The 15,948-nt window shown below is 39.8% G+C and overlaps 1 protein-coding gene across 2 annotated transcripts; it reads right to left on the bottom strand.

The window, feature by feature from the left end:
* Positions 1 to 1,187: 1,187 nt before the first annotated feature.
* Positions 1,188 to 15,767, bottom strand: LOC127434423 (alpha-N-acetylglucosaminidase-like). Of its 2 annotated transcripts, XM_051687163.1 has the most exons (7): positions 15,091 to 15,767; positions 13,780 to 13,927; positions 12,482 to 12,628; positions 12,080 to 12,165; positions 11,618 to 11,874; positions 5,279 to 6,006; positions 1,188 to 4,147 (listed from the first exon to the last, which is right to left on the bottom strand). In XM_051687163.1, exons 1-7 carry the CDS (start codon positions 15,501 to 15,503, stop codon positions 3,668 to 3,670), a joined length of 2,259 nt encoding a protein of 752 aa, XP_051543123.1. In that variant the 5' UTR covers positions 15,504 to 15,767; the 3' UTR covers positions 1,188 to 3,667. The 2 variants fall into 2 exon arrangements, with proteins under 2 accessions (XP_051543123.1, XP_051543124.1); XM_051687164.1 differs by lacking the exon at positions 12,482 to 12,628 and having other exon boundaries at positions 15,091 to 15,765.
* Positions 15,768 to 15,948: the final 181 nt, after the last annotated feature.

Below are 15,948 nucleotides of genomic sequence, written 5' to 3' on the forward strand. Positions count from 1 at the left end.
GTATTCTGTAATCTGTAGTGGAATACATTTCAAAAGTAACCCTCCCAACCCTGACCACAACAAGGGTTTGAACAGTTCTATTTACTTGTTACCTTTTAATTTAAAATTTTCTTCATTAAATATAGCTCAAAAGCCATTGCTACATTTCAAATACAAATGTGTTTTGGAAGAAGGCTTTTTACTTTAGATTTCTTATACTATTATACATTTACAAGTACTTTCTAAAGCTTTACTTTTTAACCGCTTATCACGATGTGAGCATCATCACTACACATCACCTTGAGCTACAAAAGGACTGTTCAGTTCCTCCTGGATTTCTTAAGGAGAACAAGACTGAACAAACAAGGTATGGTAGTATCTGAATTAAATCTGCTATTACTTACTAAACAAAGTCATGATGAATTAAAATGATACCTCTTGAATAATCATTTGCATACTTTTCATTTATTTCCCAGATATTGATATGGAAGATAAACTGGTTGTTTTGTTACAGTTTTGTTGGACAGATTGCCAGGATGAAGCAGACCATGCATGCTGTGTTTATCATGTGGGTGACCTTATATCTGATAGGGGTCCAAAGCACATCTCTTCAAAATCACAAACTGTCTCCTTTGGAATATGCACAGAATCGAGAGCTGGTGAGCTGGCAATTTGTTTTTTCGGTTTGTCCGGCTTATATTTAAATAGATGTTATATAACAGGTACTTAACAAAATACACAAATATTATATTACAGTGCAAAACATATATACAGTACATGACAAAACAGCCCATGATGAATACTGTTGATTTATTGTAAGGTTATTTCCCAAGCCATTTGATTCTTCTGTTCTTTTTTTCTCTATTATATTCAGTTTCTTACTGCACTACAGATATACTTCAGTGAGAGAGGAATGTATATTGATCGTAGGGTGCCAGAGTTCCCATTTCTATCCACTGAAGACTATGCAGACTAGTGAGAGAAGAGAAGCTCAGGAAAAATTAAGACACTCAGATCAACCAGAGCTTGATCAGAAAATGCTGCTCTTACTTTTTTTCACTGAATGTTCTTTGGCTTTGTTTCTGTGTGCCAGTTTATCCTGAGTAACTAATTAAAAAATAAGCACTTTAACATCTTTATTCTCTTTTAAAGTATGTACATTGGGCTCCAAAAATTTGAGACCACAATAAAAGTCTTAGATGCTTTTATTAAAGCAAAATGTGGGCAATACAAATACTAAGAAATTCTCATGTAAATTTTTCTATTCCACTTTTAAATGTTTAATGAAAATGTTTTTTTATTAAATTACAAAGATGCAAAATAGAAGCATTTTCCACTAGTGGGCTCATACTTTTCGACCGCATCCCACTGTATATCCAACAAAAGTGATGAAATGTGTTAATGTTGCTGATATGTGTTTCAAATTTCAGAAAATACATTTATATTGGTCATGTATAATCTACTGAAATTCTCCACAATGTTGATATTCTTATATCTTGTGTACATGGTAAAATCTAAAATAGGTATGTATCGGAAATTTGTCTGTAACATCTGCAGTGTATTGTATAAAATGATTTTAAACGCTTTTCAGCTCAAGTTCTCCTTGGGATCATATTCTTTCACAGAAATCTTTTGTACACTTTCACAATAGTTCACACAAATCCCAACTTCACCTTAAGAGTCTTTTTACTTTGAAAAAAGAGTCATTTTCAATAAGTACTCACTGTAAGGACAACCTTGTCAGCAAAACTTTGAACACTTCTGTGTCCTCCTGTATAAATGAGAGACCATCACGGCTCTAAAGAGCCTATTCACCTATTCAGCTAGTTAGGAACACACAATGTCTTGTGCTGTCCGTCAAACAGCACTAACAAAGCAGAGAATAATGTGTGTGCTCATCTAGTTTATATAAATACACACCATTCATGCTCCCCATGTAAAGCCAATGACAGAGATCGTTCTCCAACAAGGTCCTTCACAGTATCACAAAGACAATCATACTCAAAACATTCATACTTTATTCTGAACCCTGATAAAATGAAGGCTGTTTAAGTGTATAAATGTAAAAGACTAGCAAAAATATTATGAAAAGTATGGCTTTTATTTGACAAAATACAAAAATAGCTTTTCACTTTCAACAATTTCTAATATATAAAGTGTCTAATATGATTTTGTTTATGTTGGTTAACAAAGAACTTAATAAGAATCAACACAAAAATTACAGGCTGTTGAATACAGATTTTCTGTCTAAATAAGATCCATATTCTGAAACTAACCTAAAAATAAATAGTATTCGGAATGTTCAACTACGTCTATTCTGATGCTATAATATGGTTAGTTGTACCATTTTCTGCTGTACAAAAAAAGAAAGAAAAAAAGAAAAAAAAAAAAGAAAGGAAATTATTTACCTGGGGTAGACTAATCAATTATTGTGTCAAAATATTGTACACTTAAAATATATTTAATTGAATTCAGAGGTAGGTCAACCTGCACTTTATTTAGGTTGTCAATAAAAAAATTAAAAAAACAAGTAAAAAAAAAAACAGCATTAGGATAAATCTACAAGAAAATCCAGGTGTATAATTTATATGGATTAATTGATATACGGAACTTTTTGGTATGATTGTGAAGTTACTGGTTTAATTCCTTTAATCTTTAATGTATTTTGCTTCCTAAAATCCAAACTACTTTTTCCACACAAACCAAAAAAAAATTTTTTTTTATATATATATGTTGCAGTGTTTTGTCTGGCAGGCCAAGGCAGGGGGAATGGCCCAGTGTCTTTTAATATAACAAAATAACAAAATCATAACAATGCCTTCATGTAGCGTCTACAGGACACTGTTAGGGGTGGCACAATAAAATCAGTACATACAGTACAAAAAACCTGAAATGACAGTAGAAACTCTGGCAGTAAAATTTCCTGTACTGCACATTGGTAAAGCTTTAGCCAAAAACATACTTTACACAAGTAAGCAAACACAAACGCAAATGCTTGGCCAATATGTTGCAAGTGTGCTGTCCCATTGTAAACACTTAAAGGGTTTGTTCACCCAAAAATGAAAATTCTCTCATCATTTACTCACCCTCATGCCATCCCAGATGTGTATGACTTACTTTCTTCTGTTGAATACAAATTTTTTTTAGAAGAATATTTCAGCTCTGTAAGTCCATACAATGCAAGTGAATGGTGATAAGAATTTTGAAGCACCAAAAGCATATAAAGTCAGCATAAAAGTAATCCATAAGACTCCAGTGGTTTAATCCATGTCTTCAGATGCGATATGATAGGAGTGGGTGAGAAACGGATCAATATTTAAGTACTTTTTTACTATAATTCTCCTCCCTGCACAACAGGTGGCGATATGGATGAATAATGTGAAATACTGATACATAATGCATTCAGAAATGTCTTATCAGGTCTAGGAGACACTGAATACTTCTCAGAAGGTCATAAAAAGTCTTTCAAAGTAGTTGACATGAAAGAAAAAATTGCATCCTCCTCCATTTCCTGGACAGGCCTTCATTTTCTTGTCCTAATCATTTAAACAGCATGAATAGCCACTCATCTTTATAAAGAAAACATTGGAAGCTGGTGTTTTGACTGTTTCCCATCATATGTATGTATCACTTTGATTCCTGTATGCTTTGTGAATAATTTCTGAGCATCAAATGCATAGTGGTCACTTCACTTTAACCTTTTCATGGCGTATGGGTAGTACTTGAGAAAGATCCGTCGTACAATGTCATACGTGTCCCCTAGTGGCTTGATTGGATATTTTCTCTGGTTGTACACAAACCCTTTCTCGACTTGAAACACAGCTTGGTTGAAGACGTCCTGTTTGAATGGTCTTCCTCTGTCCAGACATTCCACTAGCGTATTAACAAACAAACCCCAACGCTGTAAATAATAGTCTTCCACTAGACCGCCCCACTCTTTGCTGGCGTAGTCCAGGATGTTGCCGTCGGGTCCCCAAAGTGTGATCTGATTTCGAGCGTTCATATCATACAGTTGCGCCTCATGTTCATCCATAGCCTGAGATTGTGCCTGCTCAAGCCACGCCCCCAAAAGGAAGTGGTCATTGCTGGAAAGGAGGCGGTCCAATTCAGGTAAGAGATCGTAGACAAGAACGCCACCGGCAGTCAGGAGATCAGGAAGCTTTTGGGCCTGTTAAATGGATATGAGAATTATAAGAATGGATTGTTGCTAATGATGATGATGTTGTGTTTCCAGTTAAAAAGTCAATTCAAAAGTTGAATTGTGTGAATTGTTTTTAAATATCTACAATTTTCAAACATTTTCTGAAAATGTGGTGCTTGGCCAAGCAAAACTCGTTGCTTCAATGCTTGGTCATTGCGAGTGGTTGAACAGGCGTTCCTATGTGGTAGGAAATGTGTTCTGAGTAGGTTTTAGTGTTATGCAGTTGCTTACAGAGCACAACAGTCTGGTTAAGGAAGTAATCCCATTAATTTTCCATTGGGGAATTGATTATTATTGATTAATTTATAAACGTATTAACTTATAAACCTTTAAAACAGATATAATGTGAGCTCCGAGGTTGTTAATCAATGGTATGCTTCTGTTAAAGCCATCAGTCCACATTATTTTAACTTTATAAAAAAAAAAAAAAAAAAATCAAGTTAAACATGTAGAATTCCTGCTGAAGAACTATATTACCCATGATCCAGTAAAGATCCATCAATCGGGGTAAATAAAGTGCATCAAAAGAGCTCTGCAGTGACCGCCCACTTCCATGACGCACTACGAATGATGCAGTCGAGTAGGTCTCCTTTTTTTTTTTTTGCAATATACTTTAAAAACATTGATTCTATACTTATAATCAACATTGGTCTTATATTTTTTCCATTGTTTTTAATCCAATTATTCCATTCACAATTCTTCATGGGATTGTAGTTCATTCCCTCATAAAAGATGCTAAGTACACAGTCTAGTAACTTTGTCTTTTTGTCTGATTTTCAAATACTTTTTTCAAATCAAAGTTTGTAATGTTGTGATTCACCTTGGAGCTGTTTGGTTTGGTTTTCTGCATTGAACTCTTTAATGAAGCATGCCACAAGCCACACGATTTGAGGTATAATCATTGTCCATAGCACATATAGAATTGGATGAGTTAAACACTGAAATGTAACACTTACAGTATGGTTAGTGATTTGTTCAAATCACTAACTCTACTTATGAGCAATATTACTAGTGATGCTTGCCTTAGTAATCTCGTAATCTATCAGAAATGGTTTGCTTGTTCCTCTACACTAAATATAATCTTATCTTTGAGTTTACCTGGAACGCATCTCGTATTTCCTTGTAGAATTCTGTTGTGAGAAGCTGAAGCGCTTGTCGTGTCACATCAACAAGATCATATTGGAAGGTTTTCAAAGAGACTAGCCCTGGCGCGGCCTCAAACAGCAGTTCCCATGCCTTGTAGAAGTCAGCAGGTTCATACCAAATGTCCGTTTGCATGTGCAGCGATGGCCGATGTACCAGAGGACTCCGGTTGTGGTTCTTGTATTGCGGAAAAGTGCAGTTGTACACGCTATGAAACAAAAGTCGCCACGCCAACACCAGGTTCTCGTCCAGGCTACCATAGCGACGCAAGGCGTAAAGCGACACCCACTTGGAAAGGTTGACGGGTTCTTTGCGCCAGGCCAGCTCACTCATGAGTTCATAAACTACCGGGTTTTGTTCGATGCCCTCGGGAGTTAAACCCAACCCGACCAGTGTGGAATTTGGGAATCGGAGGGCGTCAAAAGGGCCAGAGTTAATACGATCCACCATTCCAAACAGGCCACTATTCCCCCCAAAATTGTGCAGCATGCACCAGATAAAAGGCTGGCCGTAGAAGGAGTTAGTTGAAGAGTAAGCAGGCATGGATTCAGCGAAGAGATCCAGGACAATCATTCGCCCCAGGGGGACACCGTGTAACAAGGCCTTGACCTGGACAGGTCTCCAGAATAAAGGGTTACTGATAAAGAGCCAACCCTGCATCAGCCAAATTGCTTGAGGATCCACTGCCAGAGAGAGAGAGAGAGAGAGACAGACAGACAGATTAAGAGTGAATCAAAAGAAAAACCATTTGTGTCAGCAGTAGGGAGGACAGTACGCTTTATAGACATGCAAAATCACAATCTATGGTTAAGCACCCCAACTGTGCCCTAGAAAATAAGTGGGTCATCTGTGGGTTTCCAAATTAGAGTAATTGCAGTCAGATGTGCCAAACTCTAGGATATCACAAAAGCAACTGGAGACACTCATACATCCTTTCCACCAAAATGGTGCTTGTGCTTGGGCAGAGGATCTGTGAATCTCTCTGACATTAGAGACAAACAATTACATAACTGGGCATTTCTACATGCACAACCTTACACAGATTATAATAATAGGCAGAGAACGCCCAAAGTCATGAACAATTTAAGCAGAAAACATCTTTTCCCCATTACCTCCATTTAGTGTTGCATATAAACACCTTAAGTGCTGTTCTTATCAGCTTATCCAATGTGGGCAAGTGTAGCGAGCATGATCGTTTATGTTTTATACGTCAAAAGCTGAGAATAACCAATAATTTCAAATCTCATGAAAACGCAGTTTTCTTAAGTTGTTGTGTGGTGATGTGGCCATGGCCGAGCGACGTCTGTGGAGAGTGAGGCCAGGGGAGATGCGTGGTGAATGATTTCCACCAGTGCTTAACACCTGTCTTGTGTTTCAGTGAGGAGTGACAGTGGCATTTAAGAAGAGGGGACAGCAGCAGACAGGGAGCGAGAGCCCAGCTGACAATCTGTTTGTGTGTTGGCCAGTTGCGGTGTGCTGAAAAGCTGCGTTTGGTTGGCCCCTTTGATTTGTTAGAAAGCTGACACTATTCCATCTATTTTCGTTATCGCTGCTAAGCTATATATTTTGTTAAAAATATAGTGTTTTTCCTGTGTTGGAATCGCCATCTCCCACTTCCTCATTCCCTAGGAGCTAAGGGATTTGTTACAGTTGGATTTTTTGAATAAGCTGATTTTTGTTATCACAATATTGGTATGCATGTAAACACATTCACTGACCATGTTACTACATAAACTGCACAAATAAACATGCTGCATATCACCCTCGTTCTGAGGGGCGATTCAGCCTCCCGCGCCCTCCCACCCACAACTTCTGTGACACCCGAGGTATCACACGAGGAGGCACAGCGAGGCCGCGAGGTCGAGCAGGATGAATTTGAGGTGGACCTCGTGCCGGCACATGCCCCACGAGCCTCTCAATCTCCATGTAATGTGTCTATGGCAATACATTATGTGCGTGATGAGCTCCGGTCCTCTGCAGGAACGCACAGTCTCATCTCAATTCTGACGCTGGGGATGATGACGATGTCATGTCTCTTACTGCATCTGCCGAGTGGTCAGTGGATGATGCCGCCGCCCTTTCCCCCAGTGAGGGCGAGGAGCGTGCACGTGCCACTGACAAGGAGATTTCAAGGGTGGTCGAAGAGTTCGATCTCGCGTGGTCTCCTCCAGAGGAACCTGTACAATCTCGCCTTGATAAATGGTTCCTGCAGTCCGGACGCCATCAAGCGACCGAGTTCCGCAGATCTTGTTCTTCACGGGAGTTCATAACAAACTGTCAAAATCCTGGCGCACGCCCAATTCAGCTCACCCGCACAGCGATTCCATCCTCTCTAATTTGGATCATTGGGAAGAAAAAGGTTATGCCCATCTACCCCCTGTGGAGGAGGCAGTAGTGGCACACCTCGAGTAGCAGGGCATGGAAATCACACCCTGTTCATCCTTCCAAGCCATGCCGACTTACGTCCGCACTGGCTGCAAGAGCATACTCAGCGGTGGGCCAAGGTGGTTTAGCACGCCACGCGATGGCGGTGCTCCAGGTCTTTCAAGCCAAGCTCCTCAAGCAAATGGATGAGCAAGGCTATGATCCAGAGACATTCAAAGAGCTCCACACCACTATGGACTTAGCGCTGCGTGCCACAAAAGTCACTGCACAGGCCATTGGCAAGTTAATGAGCAACCTGGTGGTTCTTGATCGACACATCTGGCTGACCCTCATGGAAATGCGTGACAAGAAAAAACCTGCTCTGTTGGATGCTCTAGTGTCTCCAGTCGGCCTCTTCGGCAGCACTGTGGATAAATTTGCCAAGCGTTACGTCGTGACTCAAAACTCACAGGCTATGAGACACTTTATGCCGAAACGGAGTAATACCATCAACTGGTTCGCTCCCGCTCTGTGTCAGCCCAGCGCCTGGCTAAAAATGCCGGCCACCCCATTTCAACGGCGTTCTGTCTTCCACGGTTTCGTCCAAAGACGTGCCAGTGCTACAAGCCAAAAATACAATCTCCTTGTGAAAAGCGCGATAGAGGATGTTCCAAATTGTCAAACCCAAAAAGGGTTATTTTCTTGTTCCATAGAAAGACGGCAGGCTTCGGCCAATCCTAGATCTGAGACATTTGAATCGTGCACTCGCAAAGCGCCCGTTCAAAATGATTACTTAGAAAAGGATCTTATTGCACGTCTGCCTACACGATTAGTTTACATCGATAGATCTGAAAGATGCGTACTGTCATGTCTAAATTGTACAACATCATAGGATATTTTTGAGATTCGTGTTTGAGGGAACAGCGTATCAGTTCAGAGTCCTGCCCTTTGGATTGTCTCTGGCTCCTCGCACAAATTGCATCGATGTGGCTCTTGCCCCTCTGAAACTGAGTGGCATGCACATTTTGAACTACCTCGACGATTGGCTGTTACTGGCCCAATCAGAGGCCCTGTTATGCCAGCACAGAGACTTACTGCTTCAACATCTAAACAGCTTGTGCCTCAATGTCAACTGGGCGAAGAGCATGCTCTCCCCCAGCCAACAAATCTCCTTTTTGGGAGTCCACCTCCACTCCGTGGGCGGGCGCACACACCTCATGAACAAGCGTGTTCAGGCCATTCTACAGTGTCTGTTTCAGTTCAAACTGGGAAGAACACTTCCACTGAGGCCATTTCAAAAAGCATTGGGATTTATAGTGGCGGTATTCCTGTGGAACCTGTATGTGTGGCCCCTGAACGGAGCGCGCTAAATGCGCCAGAACTGACGCATTCAGTTATGAACAACATTTTACAGGCCAGAGTGCCGTCCACGTGACACCTCTATGTGCTAAAATACAATGTGTTCACTGATTGGTGTCTTTCATATGGCAAAGACCCAGTGAACTGCCCCATACTTGAAATTCTCATATTTCTTCAAGAGCAATTAGGCGCAGGACTCACTCCGTCAACGTTTATGTGGCGACTATATCTGCGTATCACGCACCTGAAGCTGGCACCAGTATAGGCAAACATGATTTAATCATAAAGATCCTTAGAGGAGCAAGACGGTTAAATCCCACTCGGCCGGCTACAGTCCCGACTTGGGACCTAACTTTGGTCCAAAAAGTGCTCAAAGGGCCCCCCTTGATTTGCGCATGCTCTCTATTAAGACCGCATTACTGCTGGCTCTGGCCTCAGTAAAACGGGTCAGTGATTTACATGCACTAACAATCAACAATTCATGTCTGGAGTTTGGTCTGGGTCTTTCAAAAGCCACTGTCAAACCCAGAAAAGGCTATGTGCCCAAGGTCCTTCCCTCCTCCATTTAAACTGGATGAGGAACAATCCTTGCATTTGTTATGCCCTGTGCGGGCGCTACACACATGCATTGAGCGCACCCGCCAATTCAGACTGATCAGCTTTGTGTGCTATGGAGGACGTACAAAAGGAATGTCCATCTCCAAGCAAAGACTTTCTCACTGGATCGTTGATGCGAGTGCTCTGGCTTGCGAGTCGCAGGGTAAGTTTTGCCCAGTTGGTGTTAAAGCACACTCAACTAGAGGCATGGACGAACGGTGTGGCCTTACAAGACATAGGTTTTACAGCAGTATGGCCTTCTCAAAACACATTCGCAAGGTTTTACAACCTAGGTGTAACGTCTCACTCATCCTCTCTGTTTAGAACGCTTGCTATTTCGTTGGCCAAACATATACTTATGCCCCTCCTTTTAAGTATGGGCTCCCCATCATTTTACACAACTGCCAGCATTCAGGCCTTTGTAATTTCCCATAAAGTCACAAGCACTTTCAATATAAATAAAACTTTCTTCCTGACTAGGTTCGTGGAGGGGTTAATTCATACTATATGACTATAGTTCATATATCCATTCTGAGTGTTCCCTTCCTGGCCCAACATGAGGGTCACTCACATGCGGCATACTCATATCGGTCGCCGTCCCGTGGGACCGCAGCGTCATGTTTCCTCTCTGGATGATTATGTCGTGTAGTGTGGCATGAAGGGAGTCTGTTCCCCATATGCGTCAGCAGGACACAATGTCAAATGTACAGAGTCGTAAGGGAACGTCTCGGTTACGTACATATCCTCGGTTCCCTGAGACGAAGGGAACGAGACATTGCGTAAGCTGGCCGTACTACAAGACTCAGAGTTCATTGAGGTGCGAGCATTGCGCTCTTTGTCCCTCAGTCAGAAAATTCTGAGGAATGGTGTTTACGCGCCCGCTTCGCACCTAAAATGGTGGGGCTCAAACACCATATTAGAATTGGCATTATTGTAGAAGGGTTTCAACTAGGTCGTTTAGAAGGACACTCCCCATATGCGTCAGCAAGATGCAATGTCTCATTCCCTTTGTCTCAGGGAACCGTGGTTACGTACGTAACCGAGACATCTTTATGCAAGTGAGCTGGCTTTGATGTAACGATCAGAAGCAGAGGTCGACTGATATTAGATTTTGCCGATACTGATAACTAAGGTGTTGGAAAATGCTGATAACTGATTCATTGGCTGATAGTTTTTAAAATCAATTTAAAGAATAATATAAATTATTAGTCTATACTTACCTTGAAGGGCACAAACATTGAAGCTAAATGAGTCCAAAATGAATAAAATCCCAAAAGCAGTTTATTGTGCAACCAAAATCCCAATAATAACCAGAAAAAATAAGACTTGGTACATAATGTGGGACTTTAAACCATAAACAAGCCTGAAATATACGGGGACTCTAATTTTTAAATTACAGAGATATGGCTCCATTACAATGCACTATATTTAAGTATTTACCAAATTATGTTTTTATCAACCTATATATATTCACCAGATGAAGAGTTTAGAGAATTTAAAAAAAAAAATCTAGCGACAACTTGGCATAGATTTTTAGTTCCAAAAAGCAACTAACATCACCGGTTAATCGGTACAACCGATATATTGATATACTGTAACTAATCAGAAGTTATTTAAATATATAAAGCGTAAAATTCAAACTACTCAATTCCCAGATATGATTTGCAAGTAAAAGCATTTTTAGACAGAAGAGAATGATAAAGTGCCTGGAGTAATAAAAATAGGAATGGAGCGTCAGATAACTGAATGCGAGCCGAGTTCCATTGGATCCAGGCAAAGGTATAAACAGATTTGCATGATCAACATTTATTCCATCTAGTTTAGTTATGTGTTTCAAGGAGCTGTTGTTTTGGTTCAAGACCAGCAAGTTTAAGGGGCTGGTTGGAAAAACGTGGTAGATCCTTCTTACGGAATGGTTGCAGATTGGGCACCAGCATCATATCTGTCGAAAAATGGTATCAATCACATAGTTACCTGAAGTCATAGTACTGAAAACCGCACGACTAATAGATGCCAAGTAAGTGGGGTCAGAGGAGGCAGGGCTCATCTCATTGAAGGTGTCTGTGTTGTAAATGTGGTCTGTTCCAAACTCCTTAATGACCTGGGACAGGAAGAGTGCTCCGATTCGCTGGAAGAGCGGGTCTCGTGGGTCCAGCACATAAGCGCAGGAGTAGGTGCAGTTAAAATGGCTCCAGGGGCTTAGCTTGGTCACATTTGCTTTGGGAAACAACCTAAACGACATTGCTAAATTACCACTGTCTTCTTTTATCACAGTGGCCATTTACAAATAAAGATTACTATGATCAAACAACCAGCAAAATACATGGACAAAAATTAAAATCAATCACATTTTCAAAAGATTTCATTTACATTTACATGTGCTTATCAATCTAATTAAAAAGTTCATTCGTGAGAAATGGAGAAAAGGCAAAGTACCTGGTAATACCTTCAGGAACAATTCCTGAAAAAGCGGGCAATACAGGTAACATTCCAAAAGCTCTCATCCTGTCCAAGATTTTAAACTGGAGGAATGAAGGTACAATTCATGAAAGTGACAAAAGCATAGGATTCAAATGCAAAGAGATCAAAGGAAAGAACAAGTGTATTCATCCTAATCATCCAGAGCAATATTGCTCCACAACCTTGTCTCCATCTTAGGCCTATAAAGGAAGACATGGATTTCTTTACATGGACTTAATCTTAATCAAGCCTTATTTTTGTAAGATTTAAAAAAAAAAATGAAAAGAAAAACACTACTTAACATAAAAAAAAGGCTTGGGAAGTTCATATTTTTATTGATTTTATCTTTTTAAAAAAGACCCCCTTAAACCTCAGCACCTGCAGATAGAGCTGTTTAACATGCCAAGACTGGGGAAGTGGTCCACCCCACTGAAAGAGGTTTCCCATACGGTTCCATGCTAGAAAAGCTGGACCTGTGAAGAAGCGATCGATCTCAGTCTGGTTAAAACCAAGAGACAGATACACCTGCATCAAAAAAAAAAAAAAAAAAAAAAAGAAAGAAAAAGAGCATGTAAAATATAGAACACAAGATATAGTCTACTGGAAAAATATTAATAAAAAGTAATACATTTCACTAGTGGGTATTGACATTAAATAATTTTGGAAAGTTGAGATATTACTGTGTGACATGCAACACTCCATTTAATTTAGATCATTATTGTGCATGCTGTTTAATGACCTCATATTAATTAAGAGTGACTACATGAAATATTTATATTTTAAAAAAATAGTTTGCCACACTGCAAGGCTATTTAACTAGTGAAGACAAAAAGTATAATTATTAATATGTAATTATATTACATTTTATATATAATGTTTTTTATTCATTATGTTTCCAATTTTTATTTGTATTTTTTGTACAAAATTACAACAATTCTTTGTTTTATTTGAACATAATTTGTCTCATACTTCATCTCAAGCAAGCTCTTCAGTCTTCACTGACACTTTTGTCGACTTGGTTAACAAGTACACTAACTTTTGAAAAAAACTTTATTAAGGGCAAAATTGTAAGAATGTGGTGAAAATGACTCAGGTGGGGCAGTTGTAAATAATAATAATAATAATAATAATAATCCTGCAATAAATATTTAAGTGTTTTTGGTTTATTTCACTAATTTTAAATTCTGGGTCTGGGACAAGGCAAAACAATAAAATCAATAAAAAAAACAAATGATGAAGGCCTTGTAAAAAATGTCCAAGTCAGTTTTAATGTGACCTTAATATAACAAAAAGTAAAAAGGTGAAATCAGGTAAAACCACTCATAGGTTAATTTTCTCAAAAACTTTAAACACTGTATCTCTGTGGCACTATAAAACTTCCTCTGTTTGTTTTGAGGGACCAGTCCAGCCTGACAACATTGACTCAACCAATGGAATGAGTTGGGGGTGGGAACTTTCTGTTTGTTCGATCAACAGCAGATGGGGGGTGTATTCAGAAAGCTGTCTGAGACAATGCTTTTTGCAATTCTGTTCGGTAGTGCTAGAGGTGCAAAATTACACACTTCAGCTTCAACCTAAAATCTTGACATTATACATAAATGACAACACCCCTATTATAACACACAATATTTATAACACTGCTGCCTCTTCTTAAATTAAATCCCCAAAATTCTCACCTCTTGCCATAGCGCCTCCTGCCCAGTGAAAGCCAGAGGCAGGTTTATGCCATTCAGCGCCATCCAATCGATCTCTCTTTGCCATCTCTGCCAGTCCCACCATACAGTGGAGTAACTCTGAGTGCACACATTCTGATAGTACCTGAACCTTGGATCACACATAGTGTTAGGGTTACTTGTAAATTGTTAACCAGTATTTTGCATATTTTGCAATCAATAAAATTCTGATTTTCAGCAATATAGAACATGATCTCATTCGTAGCATCACACCCACAATATTGTGTGTGGAATTCACAGGCTGGCACAGTTTATGAGAGTGGCATAGCACAGGCCTGCTCATGCAGAGCTAACAAGACACACAACAAGACAACAACAAAAAAGGTCTGGCTACTACAAGTGTCCGCCGCTCTCTGACTGAACAATGGCGGAAAGAAGTATCAACAAAGCGGCATTTTTTCATGTGTCTGACAATGACACACAACACAGTGGGGGATGCCCTGATTGGACCTGTGTGAGAACATGTACCACAAACAAACACAACAGATTAGAGAATGCTGAGTTGCATAAACCTGGAGGGAAAAACACACTCTTGTATAGCAGTGATTCCCAACCCTGTTCCTGGAGGCCCCCCAGCACTACACATTTTGGATATCTCCCTAATCAAACACACCTGATTCAACTCATCAGCTCGTTAGTGGAGACTCCAAGACCTGAATTGGGTGTCTCATATAAGGGAGATATAATGTGCAGTGTTGGGGGCCCCCCAGGAACAGGATTGGGAACCACTGAGCTAGTCAATACAGAGTAGCATATAGGCTATTCATTAAACATAAAAAAATGCAAGTCTTTCTTGCTTTAAATGATGATTATAGTTATCATTTCTAAAATATGGATTAAATGGATTAAAGTCCATTTTACACCGAGAGAAGACTATGTTGATACCATTATCATTTGAAATCTGTGCTACAAATGCTACAAACCTGAAAATATGTGCCAGTCTTTGTGACTATGAACTCTGCCATATCATCATATAATATACATAAATGCCATATAGCCAACTTTTATCAGTCCCAACAAAATAGTTTGCACTCTAAATGGATAAATGATTTATTCTAGTGTATATCTGCTGAGTAATTGGATTCTTATTTTACGCCATACTGTATATTACATATTTAATTCATATGCTGTTTGCATGCAAGATTCAAGCATCTTCATTCAGGAAACGGTGCGATGTGTGAAAATTATTTCTATGCACCTGTCATTTACCTGTTCTGCCTCTTTAAAATATGATGTGATCGTGACGTCACTTACCTGTGCGGTGTGTTGATTCGCAGGACGCCGGTGAAAGGGGGCAGAGGTCGGGGGATATTTAACTGATCTCCGGACCAGGACACGTGACAGTTGCAAAAGTATTTCAGATAGTTGTATATACCGGTGGCCACTGCCACCCCCGTGCTGCCCACTGCCAAGATCTTATTGTTTTTCGCGGATCGCAGCTCGCACACGTCTAAACTGTCGTTGGACAAAGTCCTGTTGACTGACACGATAAAATCCCGAGATCTGTTTCCCAGCAGTCGTTTGAGTAGGTCCACCACAGTTCTGGACTGAGTTTTATCGCTAACTTTCGCTCTCAGATGCGCCAGAGTGTGAAAGTCACTGCAGACAGACTGCAACATTGTAACAAATAAAAGAGCGAGGAACGCGCTGCGGATACAAAGTATCATTTTGAGTCCTGTGACGTCAGCAGCATGGGTGCTACAGATGTAGGGTTAAAAACGCTAAACTTTTCTACTGTTGATCGTCTTCGCGTGGGCAGGAAGTAATGTTTGTCAATGAAGAAGCAGACGACCAATCACAAGAACTCTCTGAAGAGCTTTAACCAATAAGAATGTCAGATTTAAAGTGAAGGGGATACAGTGTTGTATTCATCACATGATCCGTTCTTTTCTTTGTATAATCCCTGTAATACAATAGGCAAAAACAACTGCTATCTTCAGTTTCTATCAGGCTTTTTGTCATAAAAAATTACATTTACTAACAAGGATATATTGTGATAGAAGAAAACTGTCATCAAAGAAGGGAAACCAGTTTTATAAAAAGTTGCAGTACAAGAAGGTTCTGAAATATGAGGGTGTTTTTTCCCCTTTGAAATCATATTATTATGATAAT

This window comes from Myxocyprinus asiaticus, chromosome 44 (assembly GCF_019703515.2).
Source record: "Myxocyprinus asiaticus isolate MX2 ecotype Aquarium Trade chromosome 44, UBuf_Myxa_2, whole genome shotgun sequence".
NCBI lineage: Eukaryota > Metazoa > Chordata > Actinopteri > Cypriniformes > Catostomidae > Myxocyprinus > Myxocyprinus asiaticus.